The sequence below is a fragment of the Columba livia genome, chromosome Z (assembly GCF_036013475.1).
Source record: "Columba livia isolate bColLiv1 breed racing homer chromosome Z, bColLiv1.pat.W.v2, whole genome shotgun sequence".
Classification (NCBI taxonomy): Eukaryota; Metazoa; Chordata; class Aves; order Columbiformes; family Columbidae; genus Columba; species Columba livia.
In genome coordinates, this window is record NC_088642.1 from 13,420,604 (window position 1) to 13,445,940 (window position 25,337).

A 25,337-nucleotide genomic window follows, 5' to 3' on the forward strand; every position below is an offset into this window, starting at 1 on the left:
GCCATTTAGCAAACCTTGCATGTGGAGTAAGACTTTAACACATCTGGTTTTGTTCCCCTTAGGCTACAAGGACTGGGTAACAGGTGATGGACCTAAGAAAGCTGTGTAAAAAAGTAGAATGGTGCTCTCACTAGCGAGGTGACACACACCAAGAAGCATTGCACGCACGACTGGAGAGAGGGCTCACTTTGACTTCCAGGAATTATATTTTGTTTCCTCTCCTGTGCCGGTGAATCACATTCCAAGCTGCTGTTAAGGCTACAGGCAAACGAAAGTGTGAGCTGCTTGCCCTGCTGGTCCCAGCGCGGGCAGCGGAGCCCAGACCAGCGATGGAGCTGCTGAAGTCTGGCAGGACTGGAGCGAGGACGAGACAGCTGGTTGTGCCCATGTTCAGATGCTGCTTCTCCCTCACATTGGCATGAACCATCATGCAATGGATCTGCTGTTCGTGCCCCCATGTACCACCTGGGCATTTCTATGGAATTGCTTGCTGAAAACAAGAGTGGTGGGACTGGTCTGCCACTAACAGTGGAAAATGAAAAATTGCTAGTGATTCTCAGACATCCAAAGCACTAATTGGAATGGGCATATTGTTAGAATTCTGAAATGCATATTTATCTCCATGTTCCCTGCTATGCACGGAACTACTTGAATAAACTTTCTGCAGATGAGTCTTTGGGCATTTGTGGGTTCATCCTTTTTACAGAAGTTGCTTTCTCTGTTAGTTTAATGACTGGTGATCTTTCGTCCTTCCTTCCTCAGTCCCTTCCTTCCTCCCTTGTTTCTCCTAATTTGATGGATAGTAACAGGCAATTTTATAAGCCAGACCTGATTTATAAAACATCACGAGTTGCTGACATAACAGTAAATCAATCGGCAATTATGAGAATTATGTTTTCAGGGATTTTTTTCCTGATTGGGCTTTGTTAATCAATTTGCATGTAGGTTTGTGTGAAAATGTTCCTTAGAGCAATCATCCTGTTTCACAGTAATTACAGACGTACAGCTGTAGTGAAATACAGCCTTTTCTGGTTATTAAGTGTAATTTCCTGAAAACAACCTCACTGAGTTCAAGTATCCACCAGATCATAAATACTACTTCTCAATAAAGCTCTGCTATGAGGGAATTAATTTTCCTATGCAAGTATAAAACACACTTTCTCTGCCTTTTCTAAACAGTTTATCATAAGGCTTACACAGAAAAGCTTTCATTTGTGAACTGAAAGAGAAGACAGAACAAGTCATTCAACATATTGGAAAAAAAAAACCTCTTCTTTTTTTTAACTCCTAAGAAATTCATGTTTTGAAACAAAGTCATCACAAGTCAAAGAAAACAAAATTTTCATGAATAGGAAACACCGCAGTTGAGGGGCACTGGGTTTTAAAACTATTTTTGCTTTTATTAGCAAAACAATTTATTAACTGAAATTAGCCATTTTCTTTGAGTAGGTTTCATAAGCCAACATTTTATTTTTAGAACATTTTGCAAAATGCTCTTTTCAATAGCTCAGGTTAACAATCGTCCTCTTATAATAACGCTACTGTACGCCATTCTTCAAATGATAACTGGCAGTTCAGTGGCAGAACAAGAATTTGAACTGCAACACATGACACCATGGGGAATGGCTGAAATAATTTTGAGTATCCACATTTCTATCACAAACATATATTGTATGAAACAATTGTAAAACTATGTTTCCGTCTGAAACTCAGGTACTATACTAACACTGAATTGTGATCTTAGCAGTGCAACTGAAGGAGCAAAACTTGCTTATTTAATGGTGCTTGTACAGTTCTGCTGCAACATTTGCAAGCTGATGCGGAAGATTTTTCCTTAATAGAAGCTCCATGGCCCAGAATACAGGCGTTCTTTCCAGGGAGCTAGAATTCCTACTAAGTGGATTAGTGAATTCCTGCTAAGTGGATTAGTTTATTTAAACTAAACTGTTTGGCCTTGCCTAATGTAGTGTGTAAGGCAGCGGTCACTGTCAAAGGGATGAACAGCAGACAATCGTATCTTAAACAGTCATACTCTCTATCTGCTATGAACCACTACAGAGTCTGCAGAGACAGGGCTTAAAACCACTACAGAGTTCCTTTGGTTACTGTTCACCAGGTGACTTTCACTGACTCTTGATGAGCTCTTAGTCTATGGAACAGACTAAAGCATTTTACCCCATGTTTGCCTGTCCACCTCCCGCCATGCAGCACTGTCTTGCTGAGCCGTGACACTCTGTTGTGCTTTTGAGCAGTTTATGAGCAGACTCCTTTGTAGAGACCTGAAGAATGCCTTACAAAGTTATTTTTGTCTGCTCAGGTGCAGGGCTACACCAGCGATTTCTTAGGCACACGAATGACATCTAAGTTCCACGAGTATTTTTTCCAACTCTACAGCCAACAGTTGTCCCAGCAAAATATTGTTGTGTGTGCCCAGTGTGAAACAGGCATTTGGATGGAAAATTTCAGTTGATGTTTGACAGTCACAGGCATCTGTAAACACAGCCTTTATACTGGGAAATGTCAGGCATCTTTGCAATTGCCAGTTGCAACCTCTGCAGAAGGAACTGAAGCAGAATGAACACGTATGTCAATGAATTCAGTCTCACCACATCCCTATGAAATGCCCTACAGAATTTCAAAGGGAAAGACACCTTCAGAGGGTTACTCAGCCTCACAGGGACTAAGACTGGACAGAAACGAGTATGATCAGTTATCCTGCAGTCAGACCAGAGCCTTCCTGCAGAACTCAGCTCCTGCTGTGAAAAAAACCAAAACCGAACCCCCCTCGGTAAGCTTCCTTGCTACACAAAAACTTTGCTTTAGAGCAATATACTGAAAAAAAAGAGAAGAAACCAATCGATTCCCCTCGCTTACGGTACTAGTAGTCAAAGAACTTGTTCATTCTTTAATTGCCCGTTCTTCCGTTTTCTCGCTCGCAGAACGGCCCAGAGCCAGCACCACCTCCCGAGCTCACTCTAGCCCGGGGACTGACTCTCTGCCACCCGTGGGTGCTGCTCCCGCCTCCCGCGGGCGCTGCTGCCGCCGGGCAGGGGCAGCGGCCGCTCGTCGTGCCGCCCGGCGGTGCGCGGCTGCCCAGGCACGGCGGCTGCCGTTCCGCCGGTGGCCGGCGGGGACGGGACGGGGCGGCTGCGGCTCTGACAGCGCTGATCCCCCCAAGCAAGTGTGTCGCGCTGTCTCGCCCTCTCCCCCTGCCTCCAGTTACAGCCCTGGCAGGAGACCGCGAGTCTCGGCTTCGCTTTCCAGGGTTATTTTTGGCCGGGGCCGCGGCATGCTGATGGCAGCGGACTGGCAAGCCCCGGGCGTCCTCGCGGGCGGCAGGCGCCGGGGGGTCCCGCCGGGCGGGGGAAGGGGCGGTGCGCACCCCGCGCCCGCCCCGGCTGCCCCGCGGCGCCGGGCTCCCACCGGCGGGCCGTCGGGGGCCGAGCGAGCCCGCCTCTGGCCCCGCGGGGGGCGGCCGTGAGGGAGCCCGGCCCCGCGGCAGGGAAACGCCTCTCCGCTCCGCGTCGCCGGCCGGGCAGTCTTCCTGAGGGGCTGCCGCTCCCCAGTGGAGCCACAGCCGGGCGGGCGGCAGCGGGCCGCCGCCATGGAGAGGACCCCCATCCCGGTGCTGACGGTGCAGACGGCGCCCTACGAGGACCAGCGGCCGACGGGCGGCGGCGGGCTGCGGCGGCCCACGGCGCTCTTCGAGAGCCAGCGCAACTACCTGCCCAACTTCGTGCAGAGCCTCCTCTCCTCCGTCGACCTCCGCGACCGCCAGGGCTGCACCATGGTGGTGGGCAGCGACGGCAGGTATTTCAGCAAGACGGCCATCGAGATCGTCGTGCAGATGGCCGCGGCCAACGGGGTAAGCGGACCCCCTCAACCTTCCCGCCGCCCTTACGCCGTCCCCTCGGGGCGGCCGGAGCCGGGCCCCCTCAGCCGCCCCCGGCCCCTCGGCAGGGCGTCCGCCTCCTGTCAGCGGGGTCCGCGCCCTGCCCGCTCCGGCTCCGGCGCTGAGGGAGCCCGGAGCAGTCCCGCAGGGTTTGTGTCGTGACGCGGGTAGCGCGGAATATACAAATAGAAGTCAGACGAACTTCGCGTCCCGCAGCCTGTGAGCGCTCTGCGCGCCCGGTGCCCGGGCCAGCCCGGTGCCGGCTCCTGCCCGCTTTAGGCTGCACCGCCGGGCTTTGGCGCGGCTGGTTTTGTCGGTGTGTAACAGAGGTGATCGCGATGATCTCAGGAGACTGCTGGCCATGCCGTGCTGTTTCACACCTTATTTTAGACGGAGGCAGGAATGGGAGCTGATAAACACGGTTGACTCGGCAGGAGAAAATATAGCGTGATTAAAAAGCATATGGGAAACTAAGGTGTCGGACATGTATATGCAGCTCAGCATCTTTTAAAAATATTCAAAGAAAATGGCATTATTGAAGCATGAGGAATTCAGCATTTTGGCTGCATCTTAAGAAAAGAGTTGTTCTTCTCCATTGTTCACTTGCAAACAAATTACAAAATGCAGGAAGACAACAGTTGCAAATACCTCTGTGATAGATGGGTTCCAGCTTTTCTTGTGCAGTTTTGAAAATAGGAAAGAACTCGGGAAGAAAACTGCTGTCATCTGATAGATACATACATATTCATGTATTGGTGTGTAGGTACAGAAAGCTAGAGATACTAGCTAATGTAGGCTTGAGGTTTCTACTTCAAATCAGAGTTGAAACAGCTGTCTCTTGTTAGGATGGCTAAATTGATTCTCCAGATCTGGCAAAAGAAGTGATTAAATTTGTAGAGGCTTTTCTAGTGTAGTGTATTTACCTTATTTTTTCTTTCCTTCCCAAAAGCTTCATTCTTTGAATGCAATCCTGTTTTACAACTAGGTCTTCCAGTTTTTTAATATGTGTCTGAATTTTCCATGCTGATTTACTGTCACATAGAAGCTAGATGGATTGCTCAGCCTCATACAAATAATGAGTATTTTAATTTTTTCTAAAGCATGCTCTCACCTTGCAGATACTATTGAGACACTGAGTGACACCTGCGAATTCATAGACAGGCTGCGTTACATACATTTGGAAACTCACCATTCATGCAGAGAGGATTGGTAGAGGCCAGGGCTCATGTAGTCCAGGGTGTGCAGGGGCTTTCTAGGGGACAGTGGCAATGGTGGGGACGCTGGTGAGGGTGTCACGGTGGCGTTCCCTCCGCAGGGGCAGGGAGCAAGCGCAGAGCAGCGCGAGCAGGCTGGTGTGTGGGGCGTTGAGGGCAAGGTAGGACGGCTGCTCCCTTCCCTCTTCCCCACGTAGCTCGCTGTAGGAATCCACGCTGCTGGAATCGTTCCTGTTGACCAGGCAGGATGAAGCACAGCGGTGGCTGAAGCAAGAACTTGCCTGCCAAGGCTCAGGTCCTTGCTGCTCTTGCACACCGGTAGTAGCTACTGAGAGGGTTAAAGCCACAAAGTGACCACAAGGACTGAAGTGCTAAAGAAGACAAGAAGTTTAGGCTTTAGGACACCAGGATCTTGTCAGCCGGGTTATGCTGTATTCAGGACTTCTTCTTGACTAATTTTGCCTGTCAGCTTACTGCCTTCCTGCTGCTTCTATCATGTTCACTGTTTTGCTCTATTTCCCGTGAAGATCAGGTCTTCTTGACCTCAGAAGGTTTCCAGACGTGTTTCTGGCACCTTGCTGTAGCAGTGCTTCCCCTTTCTTAACTTACTGCAAGTTTCTTGGAAACAGAGTTTCTCCCTCGTGTTCTCTGAAGCCAAAAACCCAAGCTTTTCTGCTCACAGTTACCACAAATATATGAATTCAATCATGATACTCTTACTGATGACACAATCCTCACAAATTCAGCAGGCCAGCTGGTGGAGTGCTACTGACACTGAAAAGGCTTCCCATTTCAATGTGCTAATGCTCCATCCCCTCTCTACCGTCCTCACCCCACACACCATCACTCCTGTTTCTCTCAAGCACACTGTAAATGCATAAGCCTCACATTTACTTAGTGTATACTGTTTGTATGTTTTATTCTTTGGCTGTTAAAATACACCTGCTGGGAAAATATCTAAACCTCCCTGAAGGTGTTGTTTAGTGCTGCGCTATGGGAGGGGGGGGAGAGGATGGGAATACTCTTGAGGACAAAGATCTCTCTCTGTGGATGAGGTTAATGTCACTAGAAGGCTTGTAGCCACAAGTGAGCTGGCATAGGCAGGTTCAGTTGAAATGTGTGCAAGCCTTGAAGCTGCATTCACAACTTCTAGCTGCCCCAGGGTGCCAGGAGAGGGGTAGCCACATAGTGCTGCTAAAGTCAACTTGAATCTCCTTCCTGGAAGACACATACCAAGTCTTATGTTTAATTGTGCCCTCCGAGTACAAAAATAGAAGGGATTTTCTATTATCAACAGTAAGTGTATTGCCCTTTAGAGCCACTAGGTTCCCCTTGTTCTAATTTGGTGACTCACCCTGCATTCCCCCTGCGTTAACAGCCTTGCACAGTTGGCATAAGCCGCAGTACAAGGAATGAGACGAGGCCCCTGCCCGTTCAGCTGCCAGTGCTCGCCCTGCCGCCCTCTCATCTCCGGCCCCTCTGGCTCATGCCCTCCAGCTGGGGGTTGCAGGTACACACTCCGCAGCTACAGCCTGTGCAGGCTTCTGCTGGCGGCAACAGCTACAGGCTGGTCCGTGCTGTGCAGTGTCATCGGCACATGCTCCAACAAATCTTTCTGTCCAGAGCTGAAGGTGGCTGACAGGGCTCACCCCTCCATGGCTCACACAGCTGCAGCTGTAGCTAACACATTTGGGTAAGAGACTGCATGTCATGGGAAGGTGGGGTAGTGTGCGGGAACCAGGCAGAGGTCCCGTGCTGGATTGCAACAAGCAGTTTAGCACAGTGGGGTGGTAGGAGAGCATCTGAGGCTCTGTTTCCCTTTTCACCTGTGTCCTGTCAGCAGCAGCGTCCTTGCACCTTAGTGTCTGGAAAAAACGAGGTGAAAGGCTCCATCATTTATAACACAGTTCCACTACAAATTAAATGCAAGAATTCCATTAGACCCATCAAGTGGATGTGGTCTCTCATTTTTGATGCAAAGTTTAGGATAAGTTTAAATAGGTTTAAAGCTGCTACGTGTGGGTCTCAGTGACAGATCAGAAGCTGGTGGTCATGCTCTGAATATGGAGAGGCACAGCAACACCCCAGATCATGCTGTATTGCTAGCAATGCTGTAGAACTGGGAGATGACAGGGAGTTTTCCAGTTATCTTCTTTATAATACCATGTTGTTTTCATTTTCTGTGGTCTTCCATGCAAATCTTGCCCTCCCTCCGTGGACCTGTGTGCCTGATACATTTGTTTCTACGTTCAGCATGGTGCTCAGTCATCTTCAGGATACTGCAGTAAAAGATAGGAAGGCACAGCCCCGAGCTGTCCAGAATCTAATCCGCTTGCTTCATGCTCTTTCAAGTTTAATTGACTGAGGCATGTGAGAGATTACTGCGAAAAATGATAAATAAAAAGCATTAAGTGATTCCATTATAATAAACTGAATCGTCTGAAAATGCACAGCTGCAAGTAGTGTTGAATAAAAATGTTCTTGTAAAGCCCTTGTTAGGGTGACTATTCTTTCAGCTGTAACAGTTTGCTGAGGATCATAGTCTCTGTTTCTGCTGTTACTACTAAAAGCCGAGTGACACAGCATGACATGGGGACACAGTATTAGAAGAGACATTACATGCCTGTGATCTCATAGCCATGCAAGTTTTTGAATTCCAGTTTTTGAAATCCAAAGATAATCTTTTCACACTGTGAAACTGTCCAAGATTTCCAGAAGGGTATTACTGGAACTTTGAGTCAGCACTTGGACATTATTTGGTTAGTATTTAAGCTCAGATTGCAAGAAATCTGTAAATGTGTGAGTTCTTACATAAAATTATTTAAATGTCAGTTTAATATTTGATTCAGAGACAAAATGAACAGTGTCTGGGCCAAGAGAGGATGAGGTTGTGTGATCTTCCCACTGAAACGAAGAGAACAGAGGAAGGTCTGCATTGTCCTTGGGGATTTTTGTAAAAGCCCTGAAGACCTTCACATAAGGTGAAGCTCTTGGCAGTAGTCACTGTAAATAAAATATCCATGTGGCATTCAGGTAATTTCACTTTCAACGTCCTTAAGTTAGAATGCTACATATTACAGTATTTCTACATCATATAAATTAATATAATAAATAGCATTGTGACGAATGTTGAAGGCAAGGCAGATTCCTCCTGTTCCTATTAATATTGAGCATCCAAAAAAAGGGAAAACTGATTTGTGCAACATCTATTGAATGGTAAAAAATGAAGATATGGTGAAGAGGTAGTGCAAGGTGATTTGTGCATTCTGAATAATCTAAGGATTCTGCTTTAAAATAAAAACAATTTTGGTGTGCATAAAGGCAAATATCTAAACCTCAGTAAGAAGAGAACATGTGCTCATTATAAGCCTGTGTGCAAGTATAAATGCATTTATACCTGAGTTCCTTGAGGTAGTTTGGGTGTTATTTTCAAACACTTTTCAAAATGTAATTCCTGTCATCTTCCTTGTGCTTACCCATACACAATACTGTTTTAAGAGCTGGCACTCTTCTCTGACAGCTGTATTTGGAAGATTGAGTCATTGCCCTAGCTTTCTACATGCTTCATAGTTTAAAAAAGGGAGAGACAATATTCAAAACAAACATTTTCAGTATTAATTTTCATCATGATTTTCTTTCCATAATAAAGGTACATGGATAGACTGTTGCGTAGGCTGGAAGAAAGTTTTTTAAAGTCTATTTCCCAATCTTCTGTGTTTTTTCTAATGCTCCAGTACAACTGGCAACAGTGATTAAATGACAGCATTAATACAACAGCCTTGCAAGACATGGCATGTTGTCCAAAAGCTGCTTCATGGACTGAAAATAAACCGTAAAAGGACACACTCAAATTCAAAACAATTTGAAAAAAAATCTCTATTTCTCTTTCAAATTATTTACATGGCACTGGTTTAAATTAAACAGTAAATTGTGTGGCTAATGGAGAGTTTTCTTTCTTGAGCTTGATTCTTAAAGTGTGTCAAGGCGTGTGCTAGAGCCCCCAGTTATTTCAGTGCCTGTCCTGATGGGTGGAGTTTTACCCTACACATTTTCTGAGGTAAAAGTGTGTCTGTTAGTTCTTAGCCCACAAAAACTATAAATGCTTCCGCTTTAAAAAAGACTCATTCTTGTTCCACAATGTAGGAATTGCATTTCTGTGATGACAAGTAGGGTTATATAAAAGGTATTTTTCAAGTAGTTTGGTGTTCAAAACAGTTCCATAAATAAAGTGTAAAGGTGGCATTTGGAGATTTAAAAGAGTTTTAAAAGATGGGAAAAACATTACATAAAGCTGAAGAAATCTGATCAGTAAGAGAGATACCCATTTTGTTCTCTAATCGATGAAATAACATTTAATCACTTGCTTCACTTGGCTTGGAGCTAGGCATGGAGAAAATATATAATACCTTTATCTTTGTTCCTGAGGTCTGTAAATTATGATAAATCGAGAGATTTACAAATACGTGCTGTTTCCCAGGAGCTGAAACTCTTCCATATTTTTTTGTAAATACATTTCTGGTTGGCGCCTGGCTTATTTATGTTGAGCTGAAACTGTAGTATCTGTGTAGGGCATGAAGGCAAGGTTTTGAAATAGGAACCTGGCAGTGGAACTGCACATAATACCAAACACATTGAGTCAGTGTTTAATAACACCACCTGAAAGCTTTTTTTCCTTTGAGATTGGTGGGAACTTCCCCTGCTCAGCTGTGCCCAGGGAAACACACTCTCTTCATCTGGGATGGCCAAGGAGTCACCGATGGCTGAAGGAGGAGCTCTATAGTTTCTATAGGGCATGACATCCGGGGGTGTCTTGGTAACAGAGGGGTGTCTCACCAAGACTGCAGCTTGCAGGACATAGTGATGTTCGTGGCTGCCATGAAAGGCTGCTCCATGAAAGGCAATCTGGTTGCTCTTCTCTTCTATGCTAGTTAAAACCCAAACCTTGCAAACTGTATCCACACAGGCAGCCCTAAACTATATAGATATGTGAGGGGAATTTACTTGTTTGTGGGTACACCTGGAAAGGTTTGATAGCAGAATCATAGACCACTGCTGTTCTTGGGGGCTTTGCAAATCACTACCATGTCTGTGCTCTTGCTTTACTGTCAGTACACAGGCCGCTGGGTTGAATTTGCCAGGATACAATATTTTTTGTCAGCAGTCCAGATTTCGCATGCAGCCAACTCACGTACATGTATTTCTCTGCAAAAGAACAGGTTCCATACTAGGAGTTTAAAATTTCTACCCAATACATGTATACCTATACATTGTGTGTGTATTTTTTAATTTTCAAAAATTTAGTGCCATTCAGAGTACTTTGACTTCCTTTTCCACCTAGATCGGCAGATTGGTTATTGGACAGAATGGTATCTTATCCACACCAGCTGTTTCATGTATCATTCGGAAGATCAAAGCAGCTGGTGGAATTATTCTGACAGCTAGCCACAGTCCTGGGGGACCTGGAGGGGAGTTTGGAGTCAAATTTGAGGTTGCCAATGGAGGTAGGTTGTCTTTTTTTTTAAATAACGTTATATAACGCATCTTGGTATGGTGAAAATATTATGACAAGGATAACTAGCTAACTTTAACTACTATGTTTTTAATTTATTCTGTTAAAACTATGACAAATACATGCATATCTGTGTTTTTTTCAGTCATAGGAATGTATTTGTTTACATCGATCTGTACAATAAGTATTAAATGTTCACTGAATACCTTGCGGTAGCTGTAATGTTTCTATAAATGAGGTTTGCCATTCCATTTTTATAGCATTTTATGTAGTCTGCCAGATCATTGTCACAGTTCTGATCCTTTTATAAAGACGCCTGTGAGGGAGCTCTGTTTTGCTCATATTTCTGTGTTGCTTGTCGTGGCATTTACTTCGGAGTGCATAATTTCAGAAGTGCTGTAAGCAGTATAACTCATTGTCTTGTATGGAAGAAAGCACTTCACATGTTTACCCAGGAAATAACTGTTCTTATCCAGGGAGAGGGTTGTGCCATTTTAACTGTTGCAATTCCACTGCTGAATAATGCAATTTGCATCTATAGCTAATGTCTTGTTTTCCAAAATCGGCAGGCTAACATGTGTAGGTATGTTATACATTATGTATGTTTCGTGTTATAGATGTGTGTATACCCATAAAACATCATGGTGACCATTGCTGACACCTTGTATACCTCACATGTAGAGCACTTTCCACATGAACAATCTGAAAGTGGTTTTGCAATAATGTTTCCTTCCACCTTTTGAAGGTGGGAAAGCTTAAGAAGGGGATGCTTCTCCCTTGTCCCTTGGTTAGCTGAAAAATGTGCATGGTGAAACCAATGTGATTTTATGAACAGAACAGTCTTGAATCTCAGAGAGATTAAAGGGACTGTGTAAGGTCAGACAGTGAGAAAGCCAGAGTCACAGCACACGCATACCAGCGACAAACCATTAAATCCATTAGCACTCTGTAAACTTTAGAACACCACATACACCTAAAATCTGTGTGATAAATGGGTAACAGTTGGTGGGACATTCTTTTAAGTGTGCTTTGCCTTTTTAAAGAAAATTCAAACAGGCTATTAAGCTTTAAATATGAAACACTCCTCAAGCACGGGTCACAAGGTTCAACTATTTGTGATGATCTCTAGGGACATAATGAAAAGTAATGGGTTTAAGTTGGAGCTGAGAAAATGCGGGTTAAGTATTAGGCGAGGATTTAGAGCTAGCAGAATGGTTAGGCAGCACAACAGGCTCCTAGGGAAGGCTGCTGTTGCTGTGCATTCTTGCCCAGTCTGTTTTGCAGATCCATGTGGGGCAGAAGTGATTTGTTTCTATAGCAGTAAGAGAGGATGCAGAGCGGTGCTGTGGGATCTCCTTTGCTGGAAATACCAGGAGACAATACATCCATCTGTCAAGGATGATGTGGAGCTGGTGAAACCCGTCCTCACCCCTTGAATGGGGTTGGACTAGATGAGTAAGAAGTAATTTTCTAAGCTAAATGAAGAGTTAAGTGACTGTTACTTGTTGAACTGCCTCAGACCATCTGGTGCACTGCATTTGAGATGAACACGCTAATTCACATGGCAGAGCTCGACTGGATAGAGGAGCATTGCTAGAGGAGTGGGAAATTAGCACTGAAAAGGCAGAGGCTTTGGATTAGAAGGGAGAACAGGTAAAAGAGAATAAAGGGAGTAATTTTTCAGAGTGGAGGTGTGACTTTACTATGAACAACAAAGAGTTCAGATAAGCCAGAGAGACTTGTTACTCAGACTCAACTCTTACACTACACATGGTGTAGCTCATGTGGTAATTTTTGCATCAAGCCTGCAACTTCTATATGATTGACAGTAAAGCTTTAAAAATAGAGCCAATCCTCAGGATTTGGCAATAAAAGTAATGCAGAAGTAAGATGTGATTTCTGTTTCTGAATGGCCTGACTGTTCCGGATCGTAATTGCTTGTTAAGCAATTAAGGTATTTTGAATTCTAACAAAGGTACATTTCATTAAGCTATTGGAGAAAAACTGTAAGAAAACAACGCTGGCAAACTGGTAAGACTTTTGAAAATGATAATTATGTCTATTGAAATAATGTGAAACACTGGCTATGTCAGCTTCACAGGTGTGCATTTGCAGAAAACCCTAAGAAACACCAGAAACTGCTGCTGAAGGACAGACTTTCCTTTAATATATATGTTGAGATTCTGTGTAGAGTAAAAAATGGCTTTGAGTAGTAAAGCCAAAGAAAGATGGCTGGGGCTTTTTTTGGTTCCATCATCTTGCCTGCCCTTGAAGATGATTGATTTAAATTCTCTCTGTGACTCAAAATGTTGCAAGTAATGCACTGTATTTCCATGTTATTTTATTTTCAAAATATGTTTTAAACCTGTCTTACACATAGGGAAAGACCTTATTTACTATAGTTCTTTGATTGGGTTTATTCCTTAATAACGCCAATATATTCAGAAAAAATGTTTGCAATAGCACTAACTTTTCAAGTAGTGAACCTTTGTTTAAAAAAATGTCCCACCACATTTGTTTTTCTTCTAGGACCTGCTCCAGATATGGTTTCAGATAAAATCTATCAGATCAGCAAAACCTTGGAGGAATATGCCATTTGTCCCGATCTCAGAGTTGATTTATCCCGCCTGGGAAGACAGGAATTTGACCTGGAGAACAAATTCAAACCTTTCCGAGGTGTCAATCTTTGCTTTTATGCATGCTATGTCCATTGATTCTAAATATTAGAATTGCTGCAGAATTATAATGGGTAATTATTTAAACACAACTTCAGTTCTCCAAAATTTTTTCTACAAGTTCTCAAAATATCAGGCAGTATCAGTAAGTGTTGCATTTGTTTTGCCCATAAGGAAGCCAAGTGCGGGACTTTAAATGCATCAGGCCTCACCATTTAGCCAACTGCCTTTGCCAAGACAATATTTCAGATACTGTAAAAATTTGTGTGGTCTCAAGAACTCTTCCTCATTCTTGATGTCATAGAATTAAAGCCAGCTTATTTTCCACCAAAAAATTAGTTTTTGATACAAAGTGCATTTTGGTGAGCAAAGGACATACTTGGTGTTTTAGACAAACCAAAAGCACGGAAAATCCAACTCTACTGCCACTCTGGAATTGTAGGATTGCCACAATTTTAAATTTTGCTTTTTCAACTTTTATATCTCTCCAAATTGTGTTTTTCTAAATGAAAATGAGACATGCTTCTCCAACAGGTAGTATAAAAATAGAGGAAAAATAATTGCAGTTTGTTTGAATGTTTTTCTAAGGAAAATTCACTTCCTAATCATCTCTTTCCAGAGTGCATCACCCTGGCATAGTAGAGCTGCCAAGGAACTCTACTGAAGCAATATAATTGGCTTACAAATGCATGAATAAATAGAGTTTACAGAGGTCTGAATGCAGACTGAAAGTGCAGAAAGAATGAAAAGATTTTTAAAGATATTTTAGGATACTATCTGGTGTATATAAAACTCAGTTGTATGAACTAACACCTGTGAATCAAGGCTACAGAGATGTTGAAGCAACTGAGAGTTGGATTTGGCAGTAGCTAAAATAATTTTTAGACTTTAATTCAACATGCATTTTATCTTAACATGTGTGAGCAGCTCCACTGAATTTGAGGCATTTGTTCATATGTGTAAAGCTTAGAGTCTACTTCAGCTGTGTTAGGAGCAAAGCATAGAAGACATATAGTAATGTAATTTACTGAATCCTTGAGGCTTTCAACATATACCACAGAATGAACAAATTTTTCAAGTAGGTTTTATGGGCTGTTTTTCAGCCTTGAGAATCGTTTTTGTTTCTCCATTCAAGTGTGTTTTCCCGATCTATTCTAAGCATTTTTCTCAGGCTCAAAAAATGTCTGTGTCATCTTCATGTTATCCTAAAGAAGAGCATTAGGGTGAGGTCAGTGTTTCTGGGGAAAACTGGCTGATATTCTAAGTAATAATTTATCTTGTGACTAGAATATTTCAAGATACTAATTTAACCAGATACAAAGACATTTATATAACATAGGCTTTTAAAATTAATCAGGAAAAGAATACGTTCCAAAATAACTGAGAAACATGGCTTTTGACAGTTGTTTGGTAACTTCTTTCATGATGACAGACTTACTTTCATTACTTTCATTAGTTTAATATTTTAATATTTTAATATTACTTTCATTAGTTTAATATTTTGCATCCAAAAGAACTCAAAAAATTGTAGCCCTCTACTTTGGTGAATTTAGAATTCAAATTAGCAAGATGTTAGCAAAAAGCAGATGTTGTATCTGAGCCTAATTTTCCTAAGTTAGTGGGATATAAAATCCAAAATTGCAGTGGTAGATTGACAAAAAACTGGAGACAGATATTCCGTGTGCCAAAAATTAGAAGAATAGGATGTATGTTTCCTGGTGGAGTGGTGCAGATGGATCCTGGTGTCAGATAGAAGATTAGAACATGTGGCTTTATCTCAGTATGGACTTATTCATTCCTCTGATAATAAACCTGCTTAAGCTTGAAAAGTTTTTCAGTGATGTCGTGAGTGACAAATAAAGAATTTACTTTGATATAATGTACTCCCATGAATGTTTTCAGTGAAATAAGAGCTGTCACCTTATCTCTCTGCAGTTCTTTTGGGGGCAGAACTGTTGATCTTTGCGCAGCCTAAAGCTTGATGGTAGCCATAGTGAGATCAGTGGAAGTGTTTGACTTCGCCGCCGTGGGCTTCAGAGCAAAATCATATTATGTAGAAGTTGCATTGTCTGTGCATGGCTAGTTGAAGTGTGCTGGGAGAGATATTTTCCCATGTATGACCCGTAGTGTTCTTTTTCTACTTAATTTTTCTAGTGGAAATTGTGGATTCTGTGGATATCTACCTCAGTCTCCTTCGAAGCATCTTTGACTTCAATGCAATCAGAAGTTTGCTGACCGGACCCAACCAGATTAAAATAAGGATTGATGCCATGAATGGAGGTATGAACTGAAGTTGTTATTGGGGCAAAAGTGTAGCTACACTACAGTAGTTTCCCAATAAACACAGAACATATAAAGGTCAGACATTTTAGAAAGGTTAAGGGTAGTAAGAAAGAGTTTGAACATTATATTAGTAACAAAGGCAAGCTTAACGAGTTAGGTCCCTTATTGTGCAAAGAGGTTTATCTTTCTTGATAGAGAATAAGTGAATTGTCCAAGAAATGTTATCTTTCTGCATTTGGAAGCAGGCAAGATGAGGTAATCTTGCAATGAGAGAGTGATGAAGTATGTTGCAGTGTGTAGTAACCAAGGAGGTTACAGTGCAGTCTCTACTAAGGGTGAATTCTAAATGGTATAAAATCAGTTAAGTGTGAAGAGGTTGTACCCAAAAGTCCTTAAAGTCCTTAAAGACCTCTGTCTCACTAGTGCTGTTAATAAATTTCAGTGTACTGGGAGCAAGACGAAAGAAAGTGTCACAAAAGACAGCAAGAGTACTACTTTAGTGCCAATATTAAAAAGTTATAAGCTGCCTCACTTGGGGAAACATAAGTCAATATGAGATCCATTTTAGGCCAAATAATGAAAAAATAAATAAAGATTTCTATAGATAATGAATTGAAGAATAGGAAGGTAAGTGGTGCTGTTCAACATTATCTTACGGAAAACAAGCTCCATCAAATAAACCAGGCTTCATTCTTTAATGGGATTATGAAATCAGATTGATAAAGGGAGCTGGATAGACTTAAGAAGCTTTTGTAAAGCATTTTACTTAGTACAATTCGATAATTACTGTTCAAAACATCATAGTGGGTGTACAATCAGTGTGAACACTCACTTTTGACAGGCTGTAGCGAAAGGGCAGCTGGTGTCTGTGAACGATGGTGAGGAAGCAATGAGGAAGGCACTGTGCCTCCTGTCAGCTACAGGACTGCAGGGAATGTTACTCAAATAGTGTGTAGAGCTTTGATGTCCAGATCTATAACTGGGTGTTGAAAAATTCTACACGTGGTCAAAAAGATGCGTAGTCTTGCTCAGGGTTAGAAAAACTAATGCAACACAAAAAATTTAAAGGACAGAATTTGTAAACAAGGTGACAGAGAATTGATTTTATAACTTTGTATCTTAGGGGCGAATAGCCATAATATACATAGTAAGCATATAGTAAGTGTATACAAGAATGATTGTACAACAAAGTAAGCTTTTTTTTTTTTGTGGAAGAATTGTTTCTCAGTCATCTCTTCCCAAAAATACAAAAAAGAATCAATAGTGAGAAGTTCAGGCCAGATAAATTCAAACTGAAAGTAGCTCATGTACTTATGGGTGACTGTGACTAAGCACTGGAACAATCTACCAAAGACAGTCACAGTTTTTCCTTTTCTTGGTGGCATCAGATCAAAAGCTTTTCTGGGAGAGATGCATTAGGCAAAAGTGAGTTATCAGCCACAATATAATTGTAACTATGTGAACGTTAGAGAGGGCCATGTGTATACACAGATAAAATGTCTTCCAGAGTTCTAGCTCTGCAACTCTGGAATATGCTTTTATGCCTCTGTATGTTGGTAGCTTAACATTGGCATAGAAAAGAGTTAATTTGTCAGGAGTTTACTATTGATAATAATGTGAATCGTTGTTTATTGTATAATTTTACCTGAATACAAGTTTCTCACATCTGTTTACCTTGGGTTGCAGTTGCTCCCGTTAGCAAGATTTGGGAGTAAAGTAGGAGAAGAGAAAGCATGAGAGAGTGAGCTGTCACTCGGTATTTTTTTACCTCTAAGTGACCTGTTCACATCTGCCTTAGGGATGCAGAGAGGTCAGTCTGTTGTTAGTGTCTGCTCAGCCGCCAAGTGCACAAGTGTAAATTTCATACACGAACAGTGTTGCAGTTTCTTCACAGAAGCAAAGGGTTTCATTGTGTGATTGAACAATGTTCTGCACAGTTTGATCATTGACTGCATTTCAGAGTACATGTGTATTCAAGATCCTTTTATTTCTGTGCTGAAATGATGTAAATTTGCCATTAATTCTTATAAAATATTCCTTACACTTATTTAAAATGAAAATTAATTGGTTGAAGGATAAAAGATTATTTACTTCAGTGGTTAAAACTGGCATGGGAAATTCCTATCAGGACAGAAAGAAAAGGCCCAAGATGTCAATCTGGAATGCAGGTGAAACAAAATGCTGCTCCAAAATGGACACAAGTGATGTTTTGGGATACCCCTCACAGCATTGCATGTAATAATTACAATATATAGTATCATGAGCTGGGGTCTTAGTTGGCCATATCTTTAACAAAGTAAAATGATTTTGGAGTTAGTTTTGAGAAAGTTTTTATTTATTATCTACATAGTAGTAACTAAAATGTGGTAAAATTATTGGCGGACAAACCTATTGTAATTTTAATATGAATTAGAAGGTTGAGGTAAGTTTATTTCCCATCTTTATTCCCCTGCTGTTTACTTTTCTTGCTAATATGTGTTAAACTTTTATTTGCATTCCAGGACACATAGAATAGCATCTTATTTTTATTCCAGTGAGGAGAACCCCTCAATGTGTATGATAATTTCTTTACTTAAAAATAGATAAACAAAAATTGAACTTTCACAGTTCAGTGATTACTTTTTCACTTCCACTAGTGGGGAACTTTGTTTTTAATGCTGGATTGCCAATTGATTATTTACTGGGAGGACAATCACATACTCTGCTGTGAAATAATAACTTGTCTTTTGTTGCTAGGACAGATGTATAAAATTACTGGAAGTACATTTTGTATCAAGACTTCACAGTGCTGTGAAAAATGTGAATATCAAGCATATGCTTTTGTGATTGCATGGCAGATTTCTGTTTTCGCAGTTATGGGGCCTTATGTGAGAAGAATCCTGTGTGATGAATTGGGAGCTCCTGCAAATTCTGCCATAAACTGTATTCCTCTAGAGGATTTTGGTGGGCAGCCTCCTGATCCCAATTTAACATATGCAACTGCCTTGCTGGAGGCTATGAGAGGTGGAGAGTATGGATTTGGAGCTGCTTTTGATGCTGACGGAGTAAGTGTTTTGATCTGTCTTGAGGTTTTGCCATAGTTATTTTGTCTGGGGTCAGATATGGGACATTTAATTCTAATTAATTTGCTTTTCAGTAAGCCATTGAAGCTGAAAGTGATATCACTTTCAGGTACAAATTATAGCATTTGCAGCCCATAGATCAGACACATATGTTGTAATTTGTCTCTGCAGATGACTGCAAATTAAGCAGGAGTTGAATCCAGAATGAGTATTTTTTAAATATTAGACTGCTTTTATCTTGTTGCAACACTTTGCTTCTCTGTGTAGGGAAAGACAGCCTATAGAAACAATATGGGCTTGTCACAGTAAGTAGTAAGGACGTTAAGTCCGTTTTGATTAACATCGTAATTTGAGGGATTTTTAGCTAATGCAAGCACTGATCCCTAATCTCCGTTTTAATTTTTTAATGTCGTATTATTGGCATTATAAACAGTGAAGTATTTCCGAAACAACTTTCTGTCCTGACAGAGTGGGAGAAAGATGGAAAGATTTTGAAGAACAGAGGCTGTTTTCTGTTGTCAGTAAAGACAAAACACCCTCCTACTCCCTGCATAGCTTTTGTCCTTCGCAAAAAGATTCACCTACACAAGCATTCCCTGGCAGAAACAGGCCGACTGAAGTAGCATGGAGGGGGCTGAAGCTACTATAGAGTGGTTGGGAACTTTGATTTGCAAGGATGGGGGAGTGGTGGTGTGATAGTGTGACAGTGAGATTATAAACCTGCCAGGATGCCAATAAATTATTCTGCCCAAAGAGGGATGTGAGTGAGTAAACCCAAAGCCTGTTCTTTTTTTCTTTTTCCCTGTCTACAGTGGATCTAATAAAAGAAATTACCACTCTGCAGAATATAGGATTTAAGATGCTTTCTTGAATTTCCTGTCTTCCCAGGACCGCTACATGATCCTTGGCCAAAATGGTTTCTTTGTTAATCCGTCGGATTCTTTGGCTATAATTGCTGCCAATCTGTCTTGCATTCCATACTTCTGTCAGATGGGTGTCCGAGGATTTGGCAGGAGCATGCCCACCAGCACAGCCCTGGACAAGTAAGATTAAACACGTGTTTGTATCACCTTGGTCATTACATTATTTATTTCCCTGTTTTTTCTTCTTAGCAAATACAAAATTGTGAAGTCTTTTGATAAGAGCTTCTAATATCACAGTCTTTATGTGTTTCAGTGTTTCAACTAGTTTCAATGACATTTCGCTCTTAACTAGACTGATTTTACCAGCCTTTACTTGAATGAAAATAGTTTAGGTCAGCCTGGGAAAAGAATTGAATAGGTTAAATCTTTTCAAGACTACAAATACTTGACTGGTAATTCCTTTTCAAAATAACTTCACTCTTTTTCTTGGTAAAATAACGCTTTACAGCCTAATCTAACAGCCCTTCTTATGAAAGTCATGGAAGTTTACAACAGAGAAAGTACTGATTCAGCACTAAACAAGCATTAAAAAACCCAAACAAAAACTCCCTCTTATTTTAATCAGTTGAAATATATCATCTATCATGATACAAAATTCCCCAGAAGGGACTTCAAGAAGTCGTGGTATCCATTTCCAGTTCCAGCACAGGTTAAATGTGTATCTAAGCTATTTCTGCAGGTCCAGTCTGCTCTTAAAAGATTTGCTGAATGTGCATCCTGTGTTAGCTGCTGAATTTTTTCATCAGGCCTCAGCCAGGCCTTAGTGTTCGGTAAATATCAGCATAAGAGGATTAAACTAAACGTTATTGCCTTATATATTCTGTGTGGAAAGTGTATTTGCTGAGATAATTGTGTCTCAGTGTTGATCTGGTTGCATAGCTTTACGACCACAAGAATGATTTGCTGCCTCTGTTATATGTGTCTTATCAGGAGACAGTAGTTTCAAAGTGAAATATAGCTTGTATGAAAAGACTGATTGTTCTTTGAAAAGGAAGGATTTCAGGGTGCTTCTCTCTTCAGGAAATGTCTAGAATTTACTAAATTCAGAGTTAGCAGCTTCCTCTAATGCTTGGCAGTCTTCAGGGAAATATTCCTTACTTGTAGGCAGATGGCCTAGTTTAAGGAAATATGATATGGTCAGGGTTTATTTGTTTTATTTGGTTATTTTTTTTTTTGTTTATTTGTTTAAACAGAATTTGTTTATTCTGTTTAGAGATCCCAGAATCTTGTAGATTAAATGAAAGCTACTCTTATATAGAAATACAATATAGAATAAATAGGGGTTAATTTTGGATATACAACCCAGGATGTCTGCATTCCTGTAAGACTTGAAGACAGTGACATTTGAATATGTTTGTCTGTCTTATTTTGTTAAATTTGGATAAATATGTCAGAAAGTAGTAATGTACTGAAGTTCCCTTCAATAACACTGTGGCTGTTTGGATGATGTTTACTTGACCTTCTGGAGCACAGATTGTCTCGTAGTGATTGCTGCCTTTTTTAGTTCTGTGGAGCTATGTCTTATTATTAAATAAAAATGAGCAATTGATAATGATGGAAGGATGTAATTATTTTCCCATCCATCCTTGCAAGTATTTAGTATTATGAAGTTTGCCGTCTGTATCCAGGACACTTGATCTTTTTTTCTTTTTCTTTTTTTCTGTTGTCCAGAAGATTTGAAAGTTGCATGTTTTCAAAGTTGCTTGATTTTGGCTTTGGATTCAGTTGTATGCATGACAATCTAAACTACCTGAATTTTAATTTTCTTTAACAATGCTATAGTTTTAACTAGAAATTCTCATACTTTGGTTGCCAAAGTTCTATAACCTGCTTAACTTATGACTGCCAGGGCTGAACTCACTCACCGAAGAGCCCAATTTAGGCTTGAAATCACATTCAGTAGTTCGTCTTAAGCAAGTCACTTTTCCTATATATTGGCTAGCTACATGGACTTGAACACAGGAGAATAAGAACCACTTCCTCAGAAGTTCACTGCATGAATTATTGAGCCATCATTTCTTCCAGGTTTCCCATTGAAGCCCACCGTAAGGAACTGATGAACTTCAAGGAAAGTTGGTTGTCTATAAGAGGTATTTTTCAGTGAAATCATAGCATGTCATTGTCTAAAATACAGTGTATTGCCTGAAGGAGTGGATAACAGGTTGATTTTCAGTGTAGGTTTCATGTTGTACTGAATTCCAGTTTCATGTATCTATAAACATAAGGAACAGTTTGACTAGTGTCAGTGAGATCTTACAGTGGTTGTAAAAGAATATGTGTAAGGCATTTGTGATTCCATTCCCATGGACTAATTAGCGAACCTGCAAGAAAAAAAAAAGCCTTTTGGAAGGACAGGAATATTTTCATTGCAATGAATCAAAAAGAAAAAAAACAAGATTAAGCAATTCTTTATTGAATTAGCACTCTAGTATAAGGCATAGTATTAAAATTCTAAACTCTCAATCTGTACTTCTGCAATAGGAAGGGAAATCCCTTTTCTTCCAAAATGTGATGTCTGATACCAGACAGCATGTTGTTTAGTTTGAAGGGACAGCATCCCCTCTGTGTTTGCTGCTGCATGTCTCAGCTCCAGTATAGTAAAATCAATAAGGAAAGTGTTTTATGCTCTGAGTAGGAAATGCAGAAAAGAATGGCTAACACCGCTTGCTTAAGTTCTGCACTAGGTTTGAGGTTGCTGCTTACTAGCGTATGCTTTAAATCTATTGTCCTTTCTGTTTCTTGATCTCTTTTATTCCTTCCTGATGGACTGGTCTGATGTGCTCCAGGGACAACCACTATCGAACCTGTTTGTATATCTACCTGTAAAGCTCATGCTTCAAGCTCATGCACTGGAAATAAAATGTTAAAAATGAATTTAGAACTGTACTAGGAATGTTAATTCTGGCAGAAAAGAAGGAAGTAATTGCAGAGTGGTGGTGACTCGAAAGGATGCCTAGACATCATCTAGTTCAGCACCCTGGTTCAAAGCAGGATCAACTACGGCAGATTGCTAAGGGCCATTTCACTTGTGTTTTGAGTATCTCCAAGGATGTAGACTCCATGGTCTTCCTGGGAAACCTGCTCCAGTATTTCACCCCTCTCACAGTAGAAACATTTTTTGTGAGCAGAAACTAAACGTCCTGAATTTCAGTTTGTGCCCACTGCATCTTGTCCTGTCACTGGGCACCATTAGAAGAGTCTGGCTCTATCTTAAGTCGTTCCCCAGCCCACCCTACATTTGATGTTTATGCACATTGATAAGATGTCGTGTTTGAACCTTCTCTCTTTAAGGCTTACCAATCCCATCTCTCTCAGCCTCTCCTAGCATGACAGGTGCTTCAGTTGCATAGTCACCTTTGTGGCCCTTTGCCAGAACTGCTCCATGGGGTTCAAATCTGGGAAGCCCAGAACTGGACTCAGGGCCCCAGATTTTCTCACCAGTGATGAGGAGTCAGGAAGGCTCCATTTCCTTGCTACCAATTCATTGCTACCAATGCTCTTCTAACGCTACCCAGGATGTTGTTGGCCTTTGATGCAAGGGCTTATTGCTGGCTTATGGTCAACTCGTGGTCCACCAGGACCTCAAGCCCTTTTCTGAAGAACTGTTATCTATTTGTCTGGCACCCATTATGTACGGGTGCCAGGGATTATTCCTTCCCATGTGCAGGGCTTGGCATTGCCCTGTGTTGACTTCCTGAGGATCCTGTTTGCCAATTTCTCTAGCCTGCTGAGGCATCTCTAAATGGCAGCACACTGATGGTGTTGTATCATCTGTAAACTTACTGAGGTTGCACTCTGTCCTATCATCCAGGTTATTAATGAAGATGTGAAACAGTACTGGCCACAGTATGGATGTATGGGGGACACCCCTGGTGTCTGGTTTCCAGCTGGATTTTGTGCTGCCGATCACAACCATTTGAGCCTTGGAATTCAGCCAGCTTTCAATCCATCTCACTGTCAGCTCAACTATGCTATGATTAATTATTTTGGACATGAGGATGTTACAGGAGGGAAAGTTGAAATCCTAAGTCAAGGTAGACAATATGCGCTGCTCTCACCTCATTCAGGGAACCAGTCATCTCATTGTGGAAGGCAGTCAGGCTGGAGCTGACTGGAACTGGCTGTGTCCAACATGGGGCAGCCCCGGCCTGTCCTCACAGAGGCCACCCCTGCAGCCCCCGCTGGCAAACCATGCCATGAACACCCAGTGCAATATCTAAAAGAAATCCCTTAAATACTTCAGTATTTCTTCTCTATCTAAACCGTCATGCATTCAAATTAGCATTTTTTCTATTTGGGGTGGTAGATGCACAGTAAACCTTCCTATACACAGAGATTAAATGGTAGGTTCTGTTCTTATTCATACCAGTCTACATCCATGGGCTTCTTAGACATGTCTCACCTTGCTAGATTTAATCTTGAAGTATGACATCTTGAGTTAGTCTTAATTTGACCTTTAATGCATGTGCAGTACCATTCTGTTCCATGGGAATGGTTGTTTAAAATACTTTGAAAAGTCTTTTTTGTTAGCGAATTAGAAGAAATAAATAAAGGAAAAGGACTTTCAGGTCAGCTATTATCTACATGTTGCAACAGTATGGACAAGAATAAGGACAACACTTGATAACAAGGCAGGGAAAGCACACTAATAAACAGAGTACTTAGAAAAAGGTTTCTGCTGCTCTGTTGAGTGCTGATATTACTTATTTTCTGTATTTTTTTGTTCTAACACAAGTAACAGAGAAAAGGACATGGCAACATTTGTAATACTAGTTGCAGTAAGATAGAAGAAATAGTACCTAGTAAAAGAAAATGAAGACATTCTACTTGTCAGTCTTCCTGAAGAAGCTGGGAAATCTGAACTTCAGGTACATCTAACTGGGATTTAGTAAGTCACTGCTCCATAAAAAATTAAAACACTTGGAAATCTTTTCTCAACAGATGTTGCCAGAGTAGGGAAAAGGAGATAATGATGATACAAAGGATCTTGTATGTGAACATCTCTTAATTTTTTTTCATGACAGAAAGATGGATTGTGCAAGAAATATTTCATTGTGTTTGATAGTGTCATCACAATGTCTCTGGGATAACATTTCTTTGGTTATCAGAGCCCTGCTGTTGTCTGCAGGGTGTAATTTGATTTGTGTCTACAAAATTAATCTCTTTATTGTAGTGTACTCCCCTGCTTCTGGACTGCAGTAATAGGAGTAGCTCTCATGTGATAGAATTGGATCAATTCCTGTTCACTTGACTACTGTCTTCTGAGGTCATGAGCCTCTCTCCTGAAGTCTGTGCTAGAGAGCAAGTGAAAATCATCTCTTCTTATGGTGTGTCCCTATTGTGTGGCCATAGTTTAGCCGAAGTCATTGTATTAGAGTCTTTCCTTAGCTATAAAAAAAAATCATACAGAGTATGTGCATGTTAATATGTTGTTTAATAGTTTTTCACAGCGAATTGTTAAACAGAAGGAAGCAATAATCCAGAGGACTCTAAATGTTGCTTAGGAATACAGCATTAACAAATGGAGCAGGGGATTATAAGAGAATTCACTCAAGGTGTTTAACATTTTTATGTGTTTGCTTGAAGTGACTGCTGGAATATACTAGTATGTACTGTAGGGAGAGTGTAACACTTGACAGGAAACATCTGCTTTAACATGCTCCAATATCAACAGGACTGTGGTAGTATGTCTCCAGACTCCCAATTCTCTGGTGATATGTACCCTTAGGCGGGTATTCTTTTTCTTGTGGGGAATGTGAAGGAATGTGTGCCCTGTCCA

The 25,337-nt window shown here is 41.2% G+C and overlaps 1 protein-coding gene across 1 annotated transcript in view; it reads left to right on the top strand.

Annotated features, from left to right (window-relative positions):
- The first annotated feature begins 3,438 nt into the window (after window positions 1-3,438).
- Window positions 3,439-25,337, top strand: part of PGM5 (phosphoglucomutase 5) — a 73,514-nt gene continuing 51,615 nt past the window's right edge. The window contains exons 1-6 of the mRNA XM_065047274.1: window positions 3,439-3,865; window positions 10,445-10,607; window positions 13,145-13,291; window positions 15,445-15,570; window positions 18,427-18,617; window positions 19,524-19,678. Of these exons, the coding sequence (XP_064903346.1) occupies window positions 3,605-3,865; window positions 10,445-10,607; window positions 13,145-13,291; window positions 15,445-15,570; window positions 18,427-18,617; window positions 19,524-19,678 (1,043 nt within the window). The 5' untranslated portion in view covers window positions 3,439-3,604. The remainder of the gene's footprint in view (window positions 3,866-10,444; window positions 10,608-13,144; window positions 13,292-15,444; window positions 15,571-18,426; window positions 18,618-19,523; window positions 19,679-25,337) is intronic.